At 41.4% G+C, this 20,210-nt stretch overlaps 1 protein-coding gene across 6 annotated transcripts; it reads left to right on the forward strand.

Moving 5' to 3' along the window:
- Positions 1-1,030: 1,030 nt before the first annotated feature.
- Positions 1,031-19,770, forward strand: CBR4 (carbonyl reductase 4). Of its 6 annotated transcripts, none has more exons than XM_054030232.1 (6): positions 1,031-1,103; positions 3,492-3,633; positions 4,620-4,740; positions 6,681-6,817; positions 8,253-8,387; positions 19,527-19,770. In XM_054030232.1, exons 2-6 carry the CDS (start codon positions 3,492-3,494, stop codon positions 19,703-19,705), a joined length of 714 nt encoding a protein of 237 aa, XP_053886207.1. In that variant the 5' UTR covers positions 1,031-1,103; the 3' UTR covers positions 19,706-19,770. The 6 variants fall into 6 exon arrangements, with proteins under 6 accessions (XP_053886207.1, XP_053886205.1, XP_053886209.1 ...); XM_054030230.1 differs by having other exon boundaries at positions 1,051-1,154; XM_054030234.1 differs by having other exon boundaries at positions 1,051-1,154; positions 4,623-4,740.
- The last annotated feature ends 440 nt before the right edge of the window (positions 19,771-20,210 follow it).

A 20,210-nucleotide genomic window follows, 5' to 3' on the forward strand; every position in this document is an offset into this window, starting at 1 on the left:
AAAATTGTCTATGTGCTGGGGTCTGGGATTGAGACGGAGAGGTATATGCTGCATGGCACATAGGTAATAACTGCATGTCTGGGGGTGGGGCATGCAGGGGTGACTAGGTTTGCCTGCAGCATTGTCAATAGAAAGCATTCAAAAATCATAAATAGGGTCCCCAAAATTGAGACTGGCTTAAAATCATGAGGTTTAAAAATATTGTTGATTCGTTTATTGCTTATTTTCAGCAACTCTGAGGACTAGATTTACTCAATGTTGGCAACTCTTGTGATTTCACCATCTCATGATACGTGCTGTTTTTCTTAAAGATCTGGCTCCTGGAGGCAATGGAGTAGGCAAGAAGCTCAGCTTTTGTTTAAAGGTGAATTTCTGGTCCTCACAGTTGTAGAGAGAAGCTCGGGAACATGACATGAGTGCACCCGAAAGGCTCAGTAACCAGAGGACAAATAAAAATCACCTAAAATGTAGTAGTAAAAAAATTCTGAATGTATTGATTGAGGTTAGCATTACCAATTTTTGTTTAAAATGAAAAAGATTCTCATAAAATAATCATATAAATGTAGGGCTTGAAGGGACGGTGAGAGCCCAGAATAGCTGCTGTTTTCACAGCTCCATCACGGAATTGACTACTATTCAATTTGTGATCCCCTAGAACCACCTGCGTGCTGTGACTCCAGGAACTGGGGCTTTATCGCACGTGATAAAACTGACGAAGTCCGGTTTGTGAGATGGCAGCTGGGGCAAGGTGCATGTTGCCTAGGGCCTGCCGTGAGGCTTTGGGTGGTGTTTAATTACTGGAAGATTATTCCTAGTCCAACGCAAATATCCTGTGCGGCAGGGGGTCTTCGGTCTGCGAGCCCGCGCAGCAGCAGCCGGAGCTTCACCTGGGCACTCCTACTACAAGTCCCAGCATGCACTGCTTCCTAATAATGCCGGCAGCTACAGGCACTCTATCTGCAGCCGGAGCAGCCTGGCCGCATTGCATGCAGGGAGCGGTAGTTTCTGGCAGGATCTGCATAGCGTTTTATGAGAGGCGGTGCAGTCTCCGCCCGTGCGCCACAACGAAGGAAGGGCTGCGCGCGCGCGTTTTTCCCAGCGAGGTAGCGAGAGGATTGCAGACGAGTGCTACAGAGCTCGGCGTGGTCTCCGTGGTAACCGGCTACTGCTGAACCCCGAGTGTAGCTGCCCCACTGTGACAAGCGCCTGAAATAGCGCGAGGCCAAGGGCGCTTGCAGTGGGAGGGGGTGGGAGGGAACACGAGGCTCCAACGCTTGCTCCGCCGCGCTGAAACCTGTCCCCGAGGCGGGTTCGCCAACTGCTACTCTCCCTAGCGGAGGCTGGCGGGAGGCGCGGGCGGAGCTGGGGAGCGGAGGTGGGTGAACGCCCGGGGGGCGCTTCCTGCCAGACTGGCCGCCCGCTCTCTGCCGGGTAGGGTCTGCGCCGCTCGCGTGAAGCTCCGGCAGGTGGAGGGGGTCCGCGGGAGGCTGCGCTACTCATACCATGCCGAGGCTCAAAGCGACTCCTGGGAGCTGTCCGAGCTCCTCTGGGTGTTCGCTGTTCCGGGCCGAGCCCCGTAGTGTTCTCCCCACGCTGCCCCTGCAGGGCGGGTGTGTGCATGGAGGAGCCCTGCAAGCCTGTGGGCCTCCTTGCAGGAAGAGTTAACAGTCCAGTTCGTTCCCAAGGTGTGAAACTCAGGAGAACAAGTGTCAGAGGGGTAGCCATGTTAGTCTGGTTCTGTAAAAAGCAAAGAGTCCTGTGGCACCTTTAAGACTACCAGATGTATTGGAGCATACGCTTTCGTGGGTGAATATGCATGCGTCTGATGAAGTGGGTATTCACCCACGAAAGCTTATGCTCCAATACATCTGTTAGTCTTAAAGGTGCCCACAGGACTCTCTGTTGCTTTCAGGAGAACAAGTCACCCCATGGGGGCGTGGGAGAACAGTGATGTGGAAACATCACTGGAAGGAGAAGGCATGGCTGAGACACTGTTGTGTCCTGGGAGTGAAATGGTGTATAGCAGCTGCTGCATCCAACCTCGGTGTCTGAGCAGATATTAGTGCTGTTCGGACTTTGACCAGAAGCCAAAATGGCCCCAGCAGCCCCAGTGGTAGAAAAGGTGCAAGACTCTGCCCCTTCACTAGTCTCAGTACCACTACAGGGATAGATTTTTCTCCCTAGGATCCAGTCCAACAGGCCTTTTTTCATGTGAGTAGTTCCATGATGGCCTAGAGTTGGCAAAGCATTTTGAAATCCTTTGATAAAAGGTGCTGTGGTGCAAAATAAATGTCTGGAAAGATGGGGGTTCTGTAGTGTCTCAAAGGTGAGAATACCAACTTTGACCTTGTGGTAAAAGACAAAGTGCAGTGATTCAGTAAGGGGGAATGACCCTATTAAAATCTTATTGATTCACTTCTGGGCTACTCTCTGTTGAAACTGCCAGTTGTGATGGTCCTTTGTGGACTGATGATTTATTTTTTTAAAGGGTATTAACAGATTGTATAAAACTGCTAAGTGGAGTCTATGTAGTTCCAGAATATTTTCATGTTAAAAACCTATGTTCATAATTTCCCTTGACATAACATGGCAGTTAACTGAAAAGATACCTTTGGCATTCTTTCCATAACCAGCAGAAAAGAAACTAGGCCTCTTTTCTACTTTCATCTCTCCCACAGGAAGCAACATTATAATGCCAAAGTGACAAATTCTAGCGCTCTTATTCTGTCTTTACTAAGGCACAAGGTTTTGGCTTGAAGTTAGGTACATACCTGCTCAAGTATCATTTCAACTGATTAAACAAGCTTTTTATTTAAAAGCAGAAGCAATTAACATAGATTCTAGGACTGGAAGGGACCTCGAGAGGTCATCGTGTCCAGTCCCCTGCCCGCATGGCAGGACCAAATACTGTCTAGACCATCCCAAAGTACTGTTCGGTCAGTGGCAATGTAAACACAGTATGTTATGGTGTCATAGAGATGCTTGGGATGAGTTTTGAGGCCAAGGTCAAAAGACTGAGTGGCTTTAATATCAGAAGTGCTAATACAGTAATCACATTTAGTTCTTGAGTTGGCTTTGAAAAGACCGAATTATAAGCACTGACTTGAGCAGGTATATAATTATCTTTATAATTACATTGCTTTCAAACTTTATCACACTCTTAAAATAATAGTTAATTTGTAGTTCATGATTATCTGACTGCAAAATTGAAGATTATCTGTAATTCAGAAATTTTAGTATACTTATTTCTCAACTGAAGATATTCCGCCTTAACACATAGCTAATAGTGGTTAGTTCAGCTGTTTGGTAAAGTTTAAATAAACTAGGTATGAATACAGTAACACTGAAACAATCTGATACGACAGAGTGCTGTATTGACTTCAGTGGGAATGGAAGATAATTGGCATCATAAAGGACCAGGTCCTAAAATATGTGGTGCCAGTCACTGTTGATTGTAGACTTATTTGCTGTTTGTGAATTATTCTTTGGAGATGGCCAAAGTTTGTGCCATTTTTGGAGGATCCCGAGGAATTGGAAAAGCTGTTGCACAACTGCTGGCATGGAAAGGATACCGCTTGGCTATTATTGCTAGAAATCTGGAAGTAGCTCAAACTACTGTGAATCACCTTGGGGGTATGTATATTGCTTTGTTACTGTTTATTCATGTCCTGTCCACTGTTTAGGTAACTGGTAAGAGTAATATATTAATATATCTAAACTGAGCATATTCACAAATGCAGGTGAAAGTAAAAGGCGGAGCATCTATTTGAGAATTAAGCCACATATAGCAAAGCAGATGGAGGATTTACTATCTGAAATAGTGTGAATAATGGCCTGGGTCTGTTCTCATGATTGTCAATAGAAAAGTTCTCATTAACGTCACTGGGAGCAAGATGGTCTATTTTGTTTTTAAATGTGTGTAGTTTCAAAATGAATGTCCAGTGAATTTTGTGTATTAATTAAAAACTGCATTTAAACTATTTTTGAGCATAGTAGTGTGCATTGCTGTTTTGAAACATAAGCCATTAAATCTAGGGCCTGACACTGGCAGGGTTTGTGTTATCTACCAATACCATTTTTTTCAGTTAGGAAAAGTGTGTGAATTCCAAGCAGCATTTAAGAACCATCTATTCTTTCGGTAATTTTATAGTTGTAATATTTTATAACAATATTTTTGCATTTAAGAGCAGTTTACACAGCACTTTACTTTTTTCCCCAAATATATAATCTTCATAACACTCCTACCAGGAAGGTGGTTGGTAAGTAATTGTTACAGACACCCTTTTACAGATAGGGTAACTTGAGATTAAGGCAGTCGTCCACGGTCATGTGAGTTGGTGACAGAAACGGTGTTAAAATTTGGCAATTCTTGGCTTCCAGCTAGCCCAGACCTCAAACTGTTCTAGACCACATTGATTCCAAACTTGAAAAGGGCCAAAAAATTCAAAACACAAGAAAGTGTTGTAACTAATCAGCAGACTTCTTGAAACGTGTCCTCATTTAACTTTCCTTTGAGGGGGAGCAGATTTCTTAAGTTAGAACTAGTTCAACATCTGTTTTTACTATTATTTTGCTATTTATATTTACTATTATCCTAATGCAACTTCATTTCAATACAGCAGGTCATATGGCACTTAGCTGTGATGTAGCCATGGAACAAGATGTCCAAAATACACTTGAGGAGGTGGAGAAGAATTTAGGTCATGTTAATTACTTGGTTAATGCTGCTGGAATCAACAGGTTAGTTTTATGTTGAAAGTAAGAGTAGGGTATGCATTCTTGTTGAAAGGTACTAAATATACTGAGAGAATAATTGCAAAAGTAAACACATTGTTAATGATTCTAAAAATGAATTGAAGTGTATCTGAAGACTGTGTATTGTGGTCAGTGTTGTTGTAGCCAGAACAACAGATGCAAAACCTGTAGACATATTACTGATCAACATCCTCCGCAACACATTTTTCAAGATCCATGGATCTTGTACATGCACTAAATATCCCAATAACAACTATGGGAGTGAAACAAGATAATCACTATGCTCTCAAACGAACTCTCACAGAAAAAATAAGACAAAAACACCATATCACCTGTGGGTGAACAATTTTCACAAGACAATTACTTTAGGTATGATCTCTCAGTTCTCATTCTCAAAGGAAACCTGTACAACACTTTCAAAAGATGAGCCTGAGAGCATAAATTCATAACTTTGCTAGACACCAAAAAACATGGACTGAATAAAGACACTGAATTTTATGGCTTATTACAACAATCTGTAACCCTTCCCTCCCCCACATGACTTGAGAGGGGCCAGCAGTGCAAGTAGGCGAGTACACCGTACTAGCAAGCCATTTATAGCTGGTATGGTGTACCAGAAAGACACAGCAGCAACCTAGCCAAAGGAGAGGGCTGTGGGGGTGGGGGGGCGAGGCTGGTAGTTCTGCTCACTTTCATGCTAGGAGGGGCAGCAGGGAAAGGAGCAGAATGCTAACAGTTCCTCTGATGACTGTACCGCCCCCAGCCCTATCTCAGGAGGGCTGCTGCTGTAGTATGAGGAAGGATGGAGATGCAGCTGGGAGTTCTGCTCCTTTCCCCACTGGGAGGGGCAGCAGTGGAGAAAGGAGCAGAATGTTGGCAGCTCTTCTGGCCACTGTCTCCCCCCCCCCCCCCCCTTCCCAGCCCTGTCTCTGGCACAGCAGGAGGAGGATAGAACCCTGTAAACCCCCCCCCCCCCCCAGATAACATGGGATGGATATAGGGAGGGGACGGTGAGAGCATGGGAGTCCCGGGCTGGAGGCAGGGCAGTGAGGAGTCACATGCGGAGGTCACGTGCCCCCACTTAGTTGGTGCCCCCCTTTCCCTCCCCCGTACTAGTAAGACATGGATTTTACTAGCACCATTGAGAGGTGCTAAGGGGCTATTTCTCCTTTAATAGTCCCTTGAAATATGTGTTGTTTAGCATAAGTAGTTAATATGTTCCACTTTGTGTTTTAGCTGCGACACTAAGGATATGTCTACACTGCAATTAAATACCTGCAGCTGGCCTGTGGGTCTGTAAAAAATAAAATACACATTAGGGCTTGGTGTGGAGCTTGAGCTTGAGGAACCTCCCTAGTGTCCCAGAGCTCAGGCTCAAGCTATACCACAATTTTATGGCCTTGTGAGCCTGAGTCAGCTGACATGGGTCAGCTGTGGGTGTCTAATTGCAGTGAGGACATACCCTCCGAGTCCACTTCCTAAGACCTGAAGAATAGCTCTGTGTAAGTTTGAAAGCTTGTCTTTCTCTTCAACAGAAGTTAGTCCAATAAAACATATTACTTCACTCTCCTTGTTTTTCTGTTGTACTCAAAGATATATTATTTTCAATGGAAGTGAAACTCCAGTACAAATATATATATAATTTCCAGTCTCTTTGTGGCCAAAAATAAATTGATCCATTAGAAATTAGTGTTTGACAGTCCTCTGAGCTAGAACATTTGACCGCTTGTCATATACTATGAGCAAAATGGCTGATGTGGGCCTTATGTCTTATTCCTGTACATAATTTTTCAGTGTTACCAAGAACAGTGCTAGTATATGTAGGGTCAAATTCTTCCCTGGTGTAACTTCATTCTGGTCAATGGAATTTGACTGGGGATGACTTAAACCAATTTTTCAGGGTGTTTTTTTTTTTTTTTTGACAGGGATGGCTTGTTGCTGAGAACCACATCTGAAGATATGGTATCCCAAATTAACACTAATCTTCTGGGAACGATGTTGACATGCAAAGCTGCTGTAAGGCATATGCTTCAACAGCAGGGAGGTGCTATTGTTAACATAGGTGAGTCTACACCTTAGGCAAGTTGAAGGTGGTTAATTATATTTCATTGACTTTCTTAGACACAGTCTTAGAAATTTTATGTTAAAAGGTATACCTCTAAAAACATGTAGTAAGAATCCAAAATTGAAACACAGTTGTAGGAAATGCATAATGTCCTGAAATTAATATTTTATCATCGGGTCCAGTTACTTGTAGAGAGGCATAATCAAATAATAAATTCTGCACACATCATTTTGAAAATATTCTGCCTATTATTATTATCTAAGCCTGGAATGCGCTTCAAATGATTTAGACCTCTGTGCCCATTTGAAGCTAATTGTAAGATGAAAACCAAATTTGCCTACAACTGAAAAATAAGATATTTTCCCCAGTGTATTTACCTGTCACTATTCATAGCATTTGGTGTAAAGTTAGCTTGGTTGTTTCGTCTGGACAGTCTGATAGATTTCTCTGTTTGTGAAAGACAGGAATATGTTAAAGAATTAGGAAAGTGTGTGTGTGTGTATGTATGTATGTATGTATGTATGTGGGTTTTATTTTATTTATTTATTTTTTTTTAAACCATAACAATTGGGAAGAGGATTCAAAGGCAGGTATAATGTTTTATATTACTTTTAATTTTAAAAAAAGACTAGATTGCAGATTTACAGTGCCTTTTTAAAGCAGTCCACAAGTAACACACACTATGAAAGGCTGAAGGAGTATTATGTTTTTTCAATTATGATGAATTTTGTGTGTGTGGTTAGCTTTTTTTTATTCCTAGTCCTGCAAACCCTTATACAATCCAGTAACTTTATGCACGTGTGTTTTCTCATTAAACTCATTGAGTCACTATTTTCTTAGCCTTTCTTTTGTGAACACATTGTTCCTTTTTAAACCTTTTCAGCAACCTCTGAATGTAAACACAGCTCATGGCCATGATAAATAAAGTCCTTATAAAACCTTTAGTCTGCATTTCATCATGCTTTTATAATCTTCCCGTAACTTCTGCCAATTATTGCAAGCGTTATTCTTAATTAAAATCAAAATAGAGAAAGGCATGGCTTTTTTTTTTTTCTCTCTAGGAGGGTATTATTCAGGGAGCTTTGCCACAGACTTACCAGTATTATAATTTTCTGGTGCATATTTGTATGAACTGTACATAGATAGCTGAGAGACTTGCTCTCAGTGATAAGTTAATATTCAGGAAGCAATCTTATTTTCATTACTTTAGTTGTAATCTTAACTGTCTCTCCAATAGTTAGGCATGTATTCAAGGGAAAATTTTAGTTCTAACTTGCAGATGGGGACGTAACATGCATATCAAGCTCTCATTGCTGTTATTTAAAAGGATGGTGATTAAAAGTTCTGACTTCAGTAAAGCCACAACTGAAGTTGTACAAGATTAAATTTTAGTCTGTCATTTGGCCTCTGTTTGCTCTTGTGTTTGTTTTAGGAAGTATTGTTGGACTCAAGGGCAATTCTGGTCAGAGTGTGTACAGTGCCAGCAAAGCAGGGTTAGTTGGATTTTCACGCTCTCTTGCTAAAGAAGTAGCAAGAAAGAAAATTCGAGTCAACGTGGTTGCTCCAGGTTAGTTCATGATTAAGATACTAAATCTCTGTACATTGTTTGTGATTACTTCAGTTATAGATCAGCAAGGTTGGAACAAAGAAGCGCTTACTATTTGCTTATTGTACTCTGAAAGTAAGAAACTATTTATAAAAGTACACTGATGGAAAAACACTACTAAGTAGCAGGTTTTAGGCTAGTTTCCAAACAGAATGGTAATCTTTTATTTTAAAAGTTTTCTTAGACAATTTTTTTTGTCTATCTTATTACTTAGCCCATTTTTACATATGAATGTGCTTAAGGGAATAAATGTGTGTTCCTTCTTGAATATCTAATTTAATTTTGTTTGCTTATCTTTTGCTTCTGTGAACTAACCCTGTGTAGAAAAGGAAATTTAAGAAATGCTGCATGAGGAGGAATTTCTCTTTTATAGGAGATTCCTTTCTATATCTGCCTTGTCCTTAATGTTTCAGACTTTTATTAGACAAAAGAAAATGGATGAGAGAGGGTGCATTGTACTATTTCCTAATGGGACTGATCTTTCAATTTCTTAAAGGGCCATATAGTTGTATGGGGTAGAAAGGGGTCATTTTAAATTGTTGGATGCCAAATAATTGTATTATTATAAATTACTAAAAATGTTTAGAGAAACTAGAAATAGTAAGACAGTTCTTACTAATTGTTTCTCTTATTGCCAACTACAAGGTCAGATTCTTTACATACCTTTGGGTACACCATAATTGAGATCAGGAAAAATAATCAAGCTATTGATCATGGCTATTTTGTTAAAGAAAGGAAAATAAAACATTAAACAAAGCAACACAAGTGACAGAACCCAACTAATAAACCGGTTACAGAACAGACTAATGGAAGTATGTCTCTCTCTGGAGAGCTTTGAGCAGAGTTACATCTCTGAGAGTGGACTCGCCTTTGGTGTGGCGCTTTTTTCCTCTTTATAAACTGAAACTAAGGCCCTATTTCCCAAAATTATTATGAAACCAGACTTAGTCTATGCTTAGAGAACAAAGAATATTTGTGTTCTTTACAAAATAATTTCAAGAACAGGTGTATCCTATTTGGGGGGTGGGTGGGTGTGTCTGTCAATATTTATATATAATAAAAATCATTGATAACCGAAACATGCTATCATTGGGCAGAGTAAGCAATTTTCACTAAATTCCATGAAATCCAAGAAAATATTTAAATCACTTAGAAGAAACCATTTAAGGAGCTGTCTTGAGACTGGCCAGTTAAAAATCTTGTATCCAATTAAATCCCACTGTTTATTTACCGATGTTTAGTCCCATTTCTTCTCCAAGAATACACAGTTTAACCTTTTGGTGAATAACAAGAGAAACTATTAATATTTTAAGTTATTGCATTTCACTATTCCAATAAAATAAAATAGTTTAAAATCTAATCCTTTGGCAGTGTCTTAGTTAACTTTATCTCACCATAGTTGAAATCTTGAGGAGGTTTTCTTGGGTTGGGTTTCTTTTTGAGTCTTTTGTATTTTTTAGCTGCTGTGGCAGCTTGCTTGTAGAGGTGGACTGGATAAATTGTGTAGTGCTTGCTGTTTTTAAGCAGGGTAGAGAGGATGTGTGTGAGGGGTTCTCATTTCAGAGGGGTGTTTTTTTTTTTTTTTTTTATATCTTCCTATTTCCATGAAATTATAGGACAGTAAGCCTCTTTCAGACATGTTTAGATTCAAAGTTTGTTGCTGTTTCTTTCATTGGCGCCCTGCTTTCAGGGTTAGATTAGGTGACACCTTTAGCTCCTGAATATGCAGTCTGCTTAATGAATATGCAACATTTCTCTAAGTGCCTTTGTTCTTCTTGGATGGCTAAAGCATCAGATAACTTTAAAAGTTAAAATTAAAATTAACTTTTTTTTTTCTTTTATTCAGTCCATTTTCTGAAATTTTCAGTTTTATTAATTTTGACAGGAAACGAAATAGTTTTCAAAAAGCCCAAACATTCCTGTCAGGGTGGATTTGACTTAAATCATTAGTTAGGAAGACTCAATTTAATCATGGATTTCTACATAAAAGTGCATTCTTGTTGGTTGTTATAACCTTAATACATAGTCTTCACAACTCAGAGATAGATGTAGGTTTCATTTTAGAAGGTACACACTATACATTTTTAAAGGGATTTATTTTGAAAACTTTTCAGATTAGTTATACAGCTATATTAGAAAGTGAATGATTGTTTGGTTATTTCATTTACCAAAAGCAATCAAAGCCGATATTTATGAAATCATTGCATGGTGAACTATTTCCAATTCAACAGGTTAATCATTAATATTTGGAGGATTTTCTTGCCATGCTGTATTAGTAGGAGAACATCAACAGACAAACATTTAAATTGTTTTAATTAACTAAAACAACAATTCTGGATTTTTTTTTCTTCAACAGCAAACATCTAATATTTTAACAAAACAAGCATATGAATTTTTGAATTTAGTCAAACATTCAAGTTTTTTAAAATCAGGTGTTGTATTTGTTAAAATTGTTTTTAACTAAAATAGTTGAATTACAGTATATACTCGTTCATAAGCTGAATTTTTTTAGTAAAAAAGGGAAGCACCAGAGAAGGGGGTCAGCTTATGAACGGGTATAGAGAGGGAGAGGTGGGACACAGCCCCTCCCCCCAACAGAGCTCCTGGAGCAAGGAGAGGCAGCAGAGACAAAAGGGAAGAGGCGGGACCAGAGTCTCTGCTTCTGGCCATGTTGCTCTCCCCCCAGCCTCCGAAGCAGCTGCAGCTCCGGGGCTGGCAGGCTGCAGCTGTGCGGCTCGGCCCTGCCCCCCAGAGCAGGCTGTGGCCACGCCGCACAGCCCGCCGGAGCACGCTGCGGCCGTGCTGCCTGGCCCAGCCCGCCGGAGCACGCTGCGGCCGTGCTGCCTGGCCCAGCCCTCTGGAACATGCTGTGGCCGCGCCACCAGGTCAGGCTCGCCGGAGCAGGCTGTGGCTGCACTGCCCAGCCTGCTGGAGCAGCTCCCGCCAGGTCAGAGACACCCTCCCCAGATAATATGGGAAGGGATGGGTTGGGGAGAATGTGGGAGTCCCCGGCTAGGGATGGAGTCATGTGGGGAGTGGTCACAGGGGTTACTCCCCTGACTCCCAGCTTCTCTCTCCCCCTCCCCCATCCCCCCCCCAAAATTTCCCCACCAGTTACTGTCCCGGCCTGTCAGGGTAAGCAGCTGGCGCGCCAGGACACTTTGTTTACTTAGGTTTACCTCTGTGCCTGCGGATGCTCGAGGTAAACAAACATCTCGGCCCACCAGCGGCTTATCCTGATGGCCCGGGAGCCAAAGTTTGCTGACCCCTGAATTATAGGGTCGGCTTATGAATGGGTTATAAAAATTTTCCATTTTTACTTATCCATCTGGGGGTGGGGGGGGGGGGAGGTTGGATTATAAACGAACTGACTTGTGATAGAGTATATACGGTAAATATTAAAAAAAAACAAAAAACCAACAAATTAAATTGACTGTCAGACAGGTCAACATGAGAAACTTAAAATATTGGCTTCTGCATCTAACTCAGTCGTCTTCACTTTCCCAGGGTTGGGAGTTCAATCCCTGAGGGGGCCATTTAGGGAAATGGGGTAAAAATCTGTCTGGGGATTGGCCCTCCTTTGAGCAGGGGGTTGGACTAGATGACCTTCTGAGGTCCCTTCCAGCCCTATTCTATAAATTCATTTTTCTGTTCATAATCTAGAAAAGAGAAACAAGGTTTCCTGCTTTTTCAGGTCCCAAACGATTTCTCAATTTGGAATGAATTAGTCCAATGGAAGAAAATATTCTTTCTACATGGGCAGAAGAAGCTATTGCTTTTAAAAGTGAGATTATCACTTCAACTGTCTCTGAATCCAAGTGCTTAAGTGACTTCCACCGGTTCACTGGTGTGACTTTGTTTAAAATATCATCAGCAAACATATATTTCTTGACTGGTTTACCCTTGGCTCTGAAGTTTATTATAGTTGGCATTATGGAGGGATGATTGCTGGATGTCCATATCATAGCCAACTCCTCTTTTTCAGCAGTTAAGGTTTGACCCGGTACTGCGTATTGAGAATATAGTGCTTGTCCCATTCTCTGTGTGTTTTTTTTAATGCTTGTAATTTAATTCTGTCATTGCATATTTCTCTTTTCACTCAGTTCCTTCCAAATTTCAACAGCATCAGCAATAAAACAGCTATTTCCTTTCAGGACTACAGAAATAGGCTTCAGGGTACTCGGAATGTGTTCAACATTTCTCTTAAGACCAATGTTGAGAACTTCGGCTGTGACAGTGCCATCTGTTTTTTTTTTTTTCACAATTTTGTTCACAAACTGTCATCAGATTAGGCCAGTTCTTGATACAGTACTCAAAACAGTCCACTACTGAGTTCCATCGCATGTCTTGTGAGTGAGCTAGCTTGGTTCCTCCCACTTTTTTCAGAGCAGCTGCTGCAAAGTGGTTGTTACAGAAGTATTTGCAATTTCAACAACATTAGCCTTTATTTCTGGAACACTAAAGTCTTGAGCTAGGAGGTGCATCAAATGAGCACTGCAACCGTATGTTATTAGCTTGGGACTCTCTTCTAAATAATTTCTTCTCATCTTGGATACATTTGCAGCATTTTCTGTGACCAAGCTGTATACTAGACACTTTATTTTTTTCCCACAGTTTGTTATAGCTTTTGCTGCTGCTTGTACGTATTCTGCTGTGTGTGCATTTCCTGTTGTATCAATTGTTTCTGTAAGGAAGACATTCCCTTCTTCTGTTGTCACACAAGCACGTACAACAGGATCATTGTGGACATAGCTCCACCCATCAAGATTCAGGTTAACAATTTCACCCTCTAGACCTTTTGCACACTGCTCAATTTCTCTTTCATATACTTTATCCAACAATTTGCCTGCAACATCTGCTCTGTTGGGTAGACTATATCCTGGTCTTAATGACTGAACCATGTTAATGAAGTAATGAGTTCTCAATCATACGGAAAGGAGAGTTTGTTGCATAAACAAATGAGGCAATTTTTTAATCAATTACCTCTTTTTGTAATCTGCTGGTTCTCATCACAAAGTTATCTATAGTTGTTTCTGGATGATGGAGATTTTTTTTTTCTTTTTGCTACAGGTGATATACTGTGGCTATGTGACATAGAAGACGTGACTGAAACATTATTATTGGCAGATAACTCTGAAACTATAGAAAATGATGGTGCTCTTGAAGGTGGATAGTCTTCAGAATCCTGTATGTTGAGGATGGATTTTCCTAAACAAAATAAGCCAATGCAGTTATTTAATTATTATTACCATACTGCTCATTTAGTATTACTCGTTGCATTCACTGACGCTCAGTACTACTTAAAAGGTGAAATTGTAAAAGGAAGATCTGCCTATTTTAGCTATTTATTTTTTATCACAACTGCATCTAGAGTAACTACTATATTATTGCTCACACATAAGAATTCAAGAATCGTCCAGAAGGAAGACAGGCAGTCGTTAAGAAAGAAGTATGAAACAAAAAAGTTTACCAGCCTGAAGATCCTGCATGTTCAGACATGTTCCTTTCATCATCTTCAACGTAGCTTCCTCCTGAGAAGGAGCGCTTCTCATGATGTTTCATTCAGGCGACTAGGCCTTGCATTTCTTTGTTGCACTGTTTGCATTTTGCATGCATGCCTGTCTTACCCACAGGTAGAGGAGCTTCATTAAAATATTCCCAACCTGGGTCTCTTTTATGGCCTGCTGCCATGATAGGTTTTCCCTTCTAGTGAGAGAATGGTATGGTAGATCTCAAATCAATGAAGGCTACACTCAGAAAGACCTCAAGACTTCTGGAATAAGCTGCTCAAACAGTTTCACTTTTGTTTCTACTGCCTGTCCCTCCCTTCTCACATTTATCACCAGACTTCTCCTTGTCCAGATTTATTCTGCCCTCAACAACCTTCTATTCATTGAACTTTTTGAAACGTTGCAAGTTTAGAGAGAGGTAAGGGATTGACTCTGTGTACACAAATTTGCAGAGGGATGATACCGTTTAGGTCTGTTCTTTTTTTCCCTCACCTTTATTATTATTTAAAAACATTTTTGCTGTTAACAAGCATGTTATCTCTGGAGACACAAATCCACTGATTGAAAACTGCAAAACTAAGCATCTCTGATGGTATCTTCTAGACTGAGCACTGAGTCCCATTGGGTAGATAGAAAGATCAACCTAAATAATCTATACAGAAGCCCCTGGAACCCGATAAGATTGGGTCCCGAATCCATGAATTATTGGAACTCATTTACAAAACTTTTCTTAAACATTACATGAATAAATTGTCTCATACTATAGAATTAGAATTTATAATTCCTATTCTGTGATGAGATATCTTTGAGCTATAATGTATCTTAATTAAAACTATCTTTAGATAGGTTTTTCCTCAAAGCATTTTGTCAAAAAAAATTATTTAAATATTTTTTATTTTTTTTAAATTATTGATTTTTATCCACCCTTATTCCTGTTTGTGTTATAACTGTTTACAGATTTTAAGTTAGTTAAATAATTCTGATAGTCTAAGCTTAAATAATTATTTAAAAAGTCATTGGGTTTTCCCCCCAAAATATGATCATGTTAAAAAGGTGATTCTTCTTGTCTTCCTAAGATAGATGAGAGAGTTGCTTGAGCAATGCCAGTAATTTAATGGGAAAAAATAATTATATAAATATTCTATACTTAAATGGCTTCTCAGAATAGTAATTAGTTTAGCAAAGTCATTAGATTCCATGTTCGTACACAAAACATTTTACCATTTACATAGCAATGATATGGGAGCTTTGCATTTAGCTAAAGTATTTGCAAATCTGTGTTTCACAAAAGGGATTTGCCATTTCAACATTAAGAAATAAACAAAAGGTTTAAAATCTTTCCAGCTGCACATGTTTTTTCTAGAAGCTCTTCTGAATAAAATTGTTATAGTAACTATAACATTCATTTCAGTTAGGATATTTATAAACTTCTTTGTGTGGGTTTACTTAGAGGTAGCCCACTTTACCTCTACTTTTTATACCTTTTGATAATTACTCCTGAGGGAATTATGCAACAAAAATTAAATTACCATATGTACTCATTCATAAGCTGAATTTTGTTGGTAAAAAAAGTAAAGCATTAAAGAGCTGGGGTCAGCTTATCAAGGGGTCTACCCCAAAATTTGACTATTTTAAGCTCTATCGAATTGAATATCTTAATACGTTGTCGTTTTGTTTACCTGGAGTGTTCGCAGGCACAGAGCGGTTCGCCGTTCCCAGCCAATGGGAGCTGCGGGAAGTCGGGGCCAGCATGTCCCTCGGCCCGCTCCGCTTCCTGCAGCTCCCGTTGGCTGGGAACGGTGAACCGGGGCCACGGGGAACTGAGGGCCTTCATGCCTGTGAACGCTACACCTAAATAAAACGTCCCGGCCCCCTCATGGCTTACCCTGGCGGGCCGGGAGCTAAAGTTTGCCAACCCTTGAAGTACAGGGTCGGCTTATGAAAGGGTTATACAGTTTGTTTTTTTTGCCATGTTTACCTATCCATCTTGGGGGGAGGGGGGGGGTGTCAGCTTATAAATGAACGGGCTAATGAATGAGTATATGCAGTATGTGCCAAATTAAAAATTCTGCACGCAATACTTTAAAATTCTGCCAAATTTGTCATTTTTTATTTGTCAAAATAACACACTAGAATTACATCAGTTTCAATTATTTTGGTAATTTATTTCAAAATACCTGTCAGCAAGTATGTCGGTAACAATGCAGACAACAAAAAAGATTCAGGAAATGTTTTTAGACAAATAGATTCCTTACTAGGCAGATTAATACATAACTTAGAGTAATGATTCATTTAAATGACAGTGCAGAACTGTATTTCCTGCACTCCTTAGAAGCAGTGCAAAGGCTTGGGGTGGTTGGGGGGGCGTTAGGGGTAACAGAGGAGCTGAGGTAGAGTGAAGTAATTACTGGGAAGGAGCCTGGGTGTGAACTTGGACAGTAGTTGGGTATTGTTCCATACTTTTCCCACCAGGTTTTTTTGGGGAGGGATTGTTAGGGAGTTTCCCTCACATGCAGACCCTGGCTGACCCCTAGCCTCTCCCATTCAGTCAGGCACATCTGCCTCGTGTGTCCTTCATGTGGACAGAGGATGTCCATCTACCCCTAATCAGACATCCTCCCCACCCATCCTAGAGCTACCTCTCCCCAAGCCCTGGACCTGCTGCAGTACCCCTCCCCCAGCCCCACCCAGCTCGGGCCTGACCCAGCCCAGCCCTGGACCTGCCGTGGTCAGGGGAGCGGCACCTCTCACCCCCAGCCCAGCTGCTGCTTTGGGGGGGGGAAAGAGCTGGTGGGGGAGTCCTCTCTCTCCCCACCGTGGTCCCGGGGAGCCTCACTGCACCCCAACCCCCTCAGCACCACCCCAGAGCACGCAATCCCAGCTGGAGCTCTCCCCCCCCCCCACACCCAAGCTCTGAGCCCCTTCCCACACTCCAAACCCCTCAGCCCACCCTGCAACATTAATTTTGTTAGGTGTACCAATATGGAGGTGATGTGTGACACATCACCTCTGTATTGGTGCACATAACAAAATTCATTCCGCACATGGTTGGGGAAAAATTAGAGGGAACACTGCCCTGCGCCCCCTCCCCCTGCTCTTACGTCTCTGAGCCTCCGCTCAGCCACCCCCTCCACCATCCCAATGTATCCCTGTACCTCTCTGTACAGTGCAAGCTCATTAAGTTAGTCCGCTTCTCAATGTGGGGAAGATGTGCAACAGCTCTTGCTAACAAAGCCAAGATTCACTGACAGTTCACTTAAAAACACACTGGTTAAAATAAAACCTAAAACAAGTTTATTAACTACAGAAAGATAGATTTTAAGTGATAGCAAACCAATCAAAGCCGGTTACCTAGGAAATCAAACAAAATTGCAATCTAAGTCTTATACAAACTAGATAGATTTGAATGAGCAAATCTCACCCTGACTGATGATACAAGCAGGCTTGCAAATTCTTGAGGCATAAGTTGCATATGCTTTGCAGCTTGGGGTCTCCTCCCCTATTCTGAGTCCTTTGTCTTTTGGAGGTTCTTTCAGATGTTGAGTTGTGGGGGAGTAAAGACAAGTCATGATGTCACTCCCCACCTTTACATAGTTTCTCTGTACATCAGGAACCCCTTTTTTCCAAATCAGGTTCCCAGCCCAATTTGTGGAAAAATAGAGGTACCAAAATTGAGTTCAGTATTATATGGTCTGGTTGCATGCTCTTGCATTCCTTGCATAGTCATAGCAGCCATTATTCATAGACTAGTTAAAGCGTCCCTAGGTGAGGACAAGCATTTTCCCTGGCCCATTGTCTTTGCTGATGGGCCATTCCATTTGAATAGGCCATCATGATGTGCTGGCTAGCCTGAATGCAAACAAACCTTTGGGTGTTACCCAGGAGTAAACACATTTGAAATTCAAATACATAGTCAATATTTGTAACTCTAGATACAAAAATGATACATGCATACAAATAGGATAATCATATTCAGCAAATTAAACCTTTCCATACACACCTCACATGACACATTTTGCACAAGATGCATCATAATTGTGTCATAACTATATCATAATTATACCACAATGATGAATATGGGGCAGTGTGTCTCACTATACATAATGTGTTTTCGAGGATCAGCTTCTGAAATCTCTCTTTATTGTGAAAAACCTGATATGGTTAAGTTATTACAGGTTTCCATTGATATCAAACCACTGTAATATATGTTGATTGCTGTTGCAGGAGGGGGTGTGTGTCCATGCATACAAATACATATATATTACTCCTGGGGAAATACTGCGCCACTGCGCAGGTGCAGAATTCATGCCCCACAAATTTCTTTGCTTCCCCACAGAAAAATGATTTTTTGACGGGGAAGCTGCAAGAGCAGTCACACGCTACTCCCTAGCAGTGCAGGTATATTGGAGCAGCCGGCCGCGAGGTAAATCAACATGGGGCTGGAGACACCCCAGCCAATGGCTCCTACCCTGAGCTGGGATCAGCTGCTAGTCCAGCTAGGCTGGAGGCAGGAGAGGACTGGACTTATTCCCCTGCAAGGAGTGGTTGGGGCTGTGCCAGACCCACCGCCAGAAACCTCCCCTGCTTCCTGCCCCCATAGCTCCTCAGTTGTGGGTGAGAGATCACTATATGGGGAGCTGCTCCCCCATGTACCCAATCCTCCTGCATTGGAATCTCCCATACCCAGACACCCGCGCCAAGCTTCACCCCATACACTCAAAAGCTACCTAACCCTCCATATCTGAACTCCACCCCACTGAACCTCAACGCCCTGACTCCAGACCCCCTGCCTCCAGACCTCTGCCCCTACCCCCAGACCACTCCACATTGAGCTACCTGCACTCAAACCCCCATCCTGATGAGCCCCACATCCATATCCTGATGCCCCTGACCCCAACTAGCTGTACCCAGACCCCTCCGCTGAGATCCAACCATCTTCACTTGGAAGCCCCCCAACGAACCTCTGTGAATCCAGATCCCCCCACATCTAGACCCCCCACTGAGATCGTCCCACACAGAACCCTCTCACCCCACACTTGGATCCTGCCTGGTTGAGCCAGCCTGCCTGCCCCACACGTGGTGCGCCTGGCGATTTTCAGAGTTCTAGGGATTTTCTGGGGCAGGTCCAGGCCTTGTGTTAGGTCAGAGTAGGGTGCAGCCTCACCGCTGAGTCCGTGTCTCAAGGGTGGGTGGTGATGGGGGACTGCAGGGTGATCTCTCACCTTCGTGCAGCCAGTGACATGTGCTCCCCACTGCCATGCTGGAGCCTCTGCATTTATTTATTGACAATACTTGCAAAAAATTAAAATATGGTGCGCAGAATTTTTAATTTTTTGGCGCAGAATGCACTCAGGAGTAATTGTGTGTGTGTGTGTGTACACACACACAAAATGTATTTGTACTGAGATTGGATTGATTCTCAGTGAAATAACTGTTACGTTTTTTCATAAACTTACTTTACGTTGGATAAGGATAGGACTCAAGGATCTTACAGAGCTACTATATCACACTAGGATTTCTTCCGGACTTCTACAGCTACTCTCATCAATTCTGCTTACATTTTATGTCACAAACATTTTTTTTCTCTTAGGCTTTGTTCACACAGAGATGACTGCACGTTTGAAAGAAGATCAGTTGAAGAAAACTATTCCTCTTGGAAGATTTGGAGAGCCTGATGAAGTTGCACAAGCTGTTGTCTTTCTTCTGGAGTCTCCCTATATTACAGGGCATATTCTAGTTGTAGATGGAGGCTTGCAGCTTCTAATTTAAATTCCACAACAGCACTTATAAAATGACTTGAATGAGGGAAAAATAAACTTGGCTGATGAAGATTCTGAGGTGTGTAATCAAGATGATGCTTTCATGAGTTAGCACTTTTTAATCAAAACAGTAAAATAATCATGTATAAGTTAAATAGTAAACTCTAGAATGTAAGGTTGTAATGTAATATATGTACATTGGTCAGTTAACTAAAGCCTGCATATATGACGCCAAATGAGGAAATGCATGGTGGATTCATTATAGAACTTTTTTTCATAACTTCTATGAAGAGGTGGGGAAATGGTAATGATACTAAATCACACATTGAAATTAAGTACATTTTTTCTGAATACCATTCACATTTTATGATTTGGGATAGAATGGGAGCATCACTCTGAAGCACAACAAGACTTATAACATTTGTAAGCCTGTTCACCGGTCAGTGGTGGTGGTTGCTTAGTTGACCAAATATTTCAAATGTTTCTTTTCAGAAGAAATGGCATCATGTGTAATG

The sequence above is a fragment of the Malaclemys terrapin genome, chromosome 5 (assembly GCF_027887155.1).
Source record: "Malaclemys terrapin pileata isolate rMalTer1 chromosome 5, rMalTer1.hap1, whole genome shotgun sequence".
NCBI classification, from domain to species: Eukaryota; Metazoa; Chordata; order Testudines; family Emydidae; genus Malaclemys; species Malaclemys terrapin.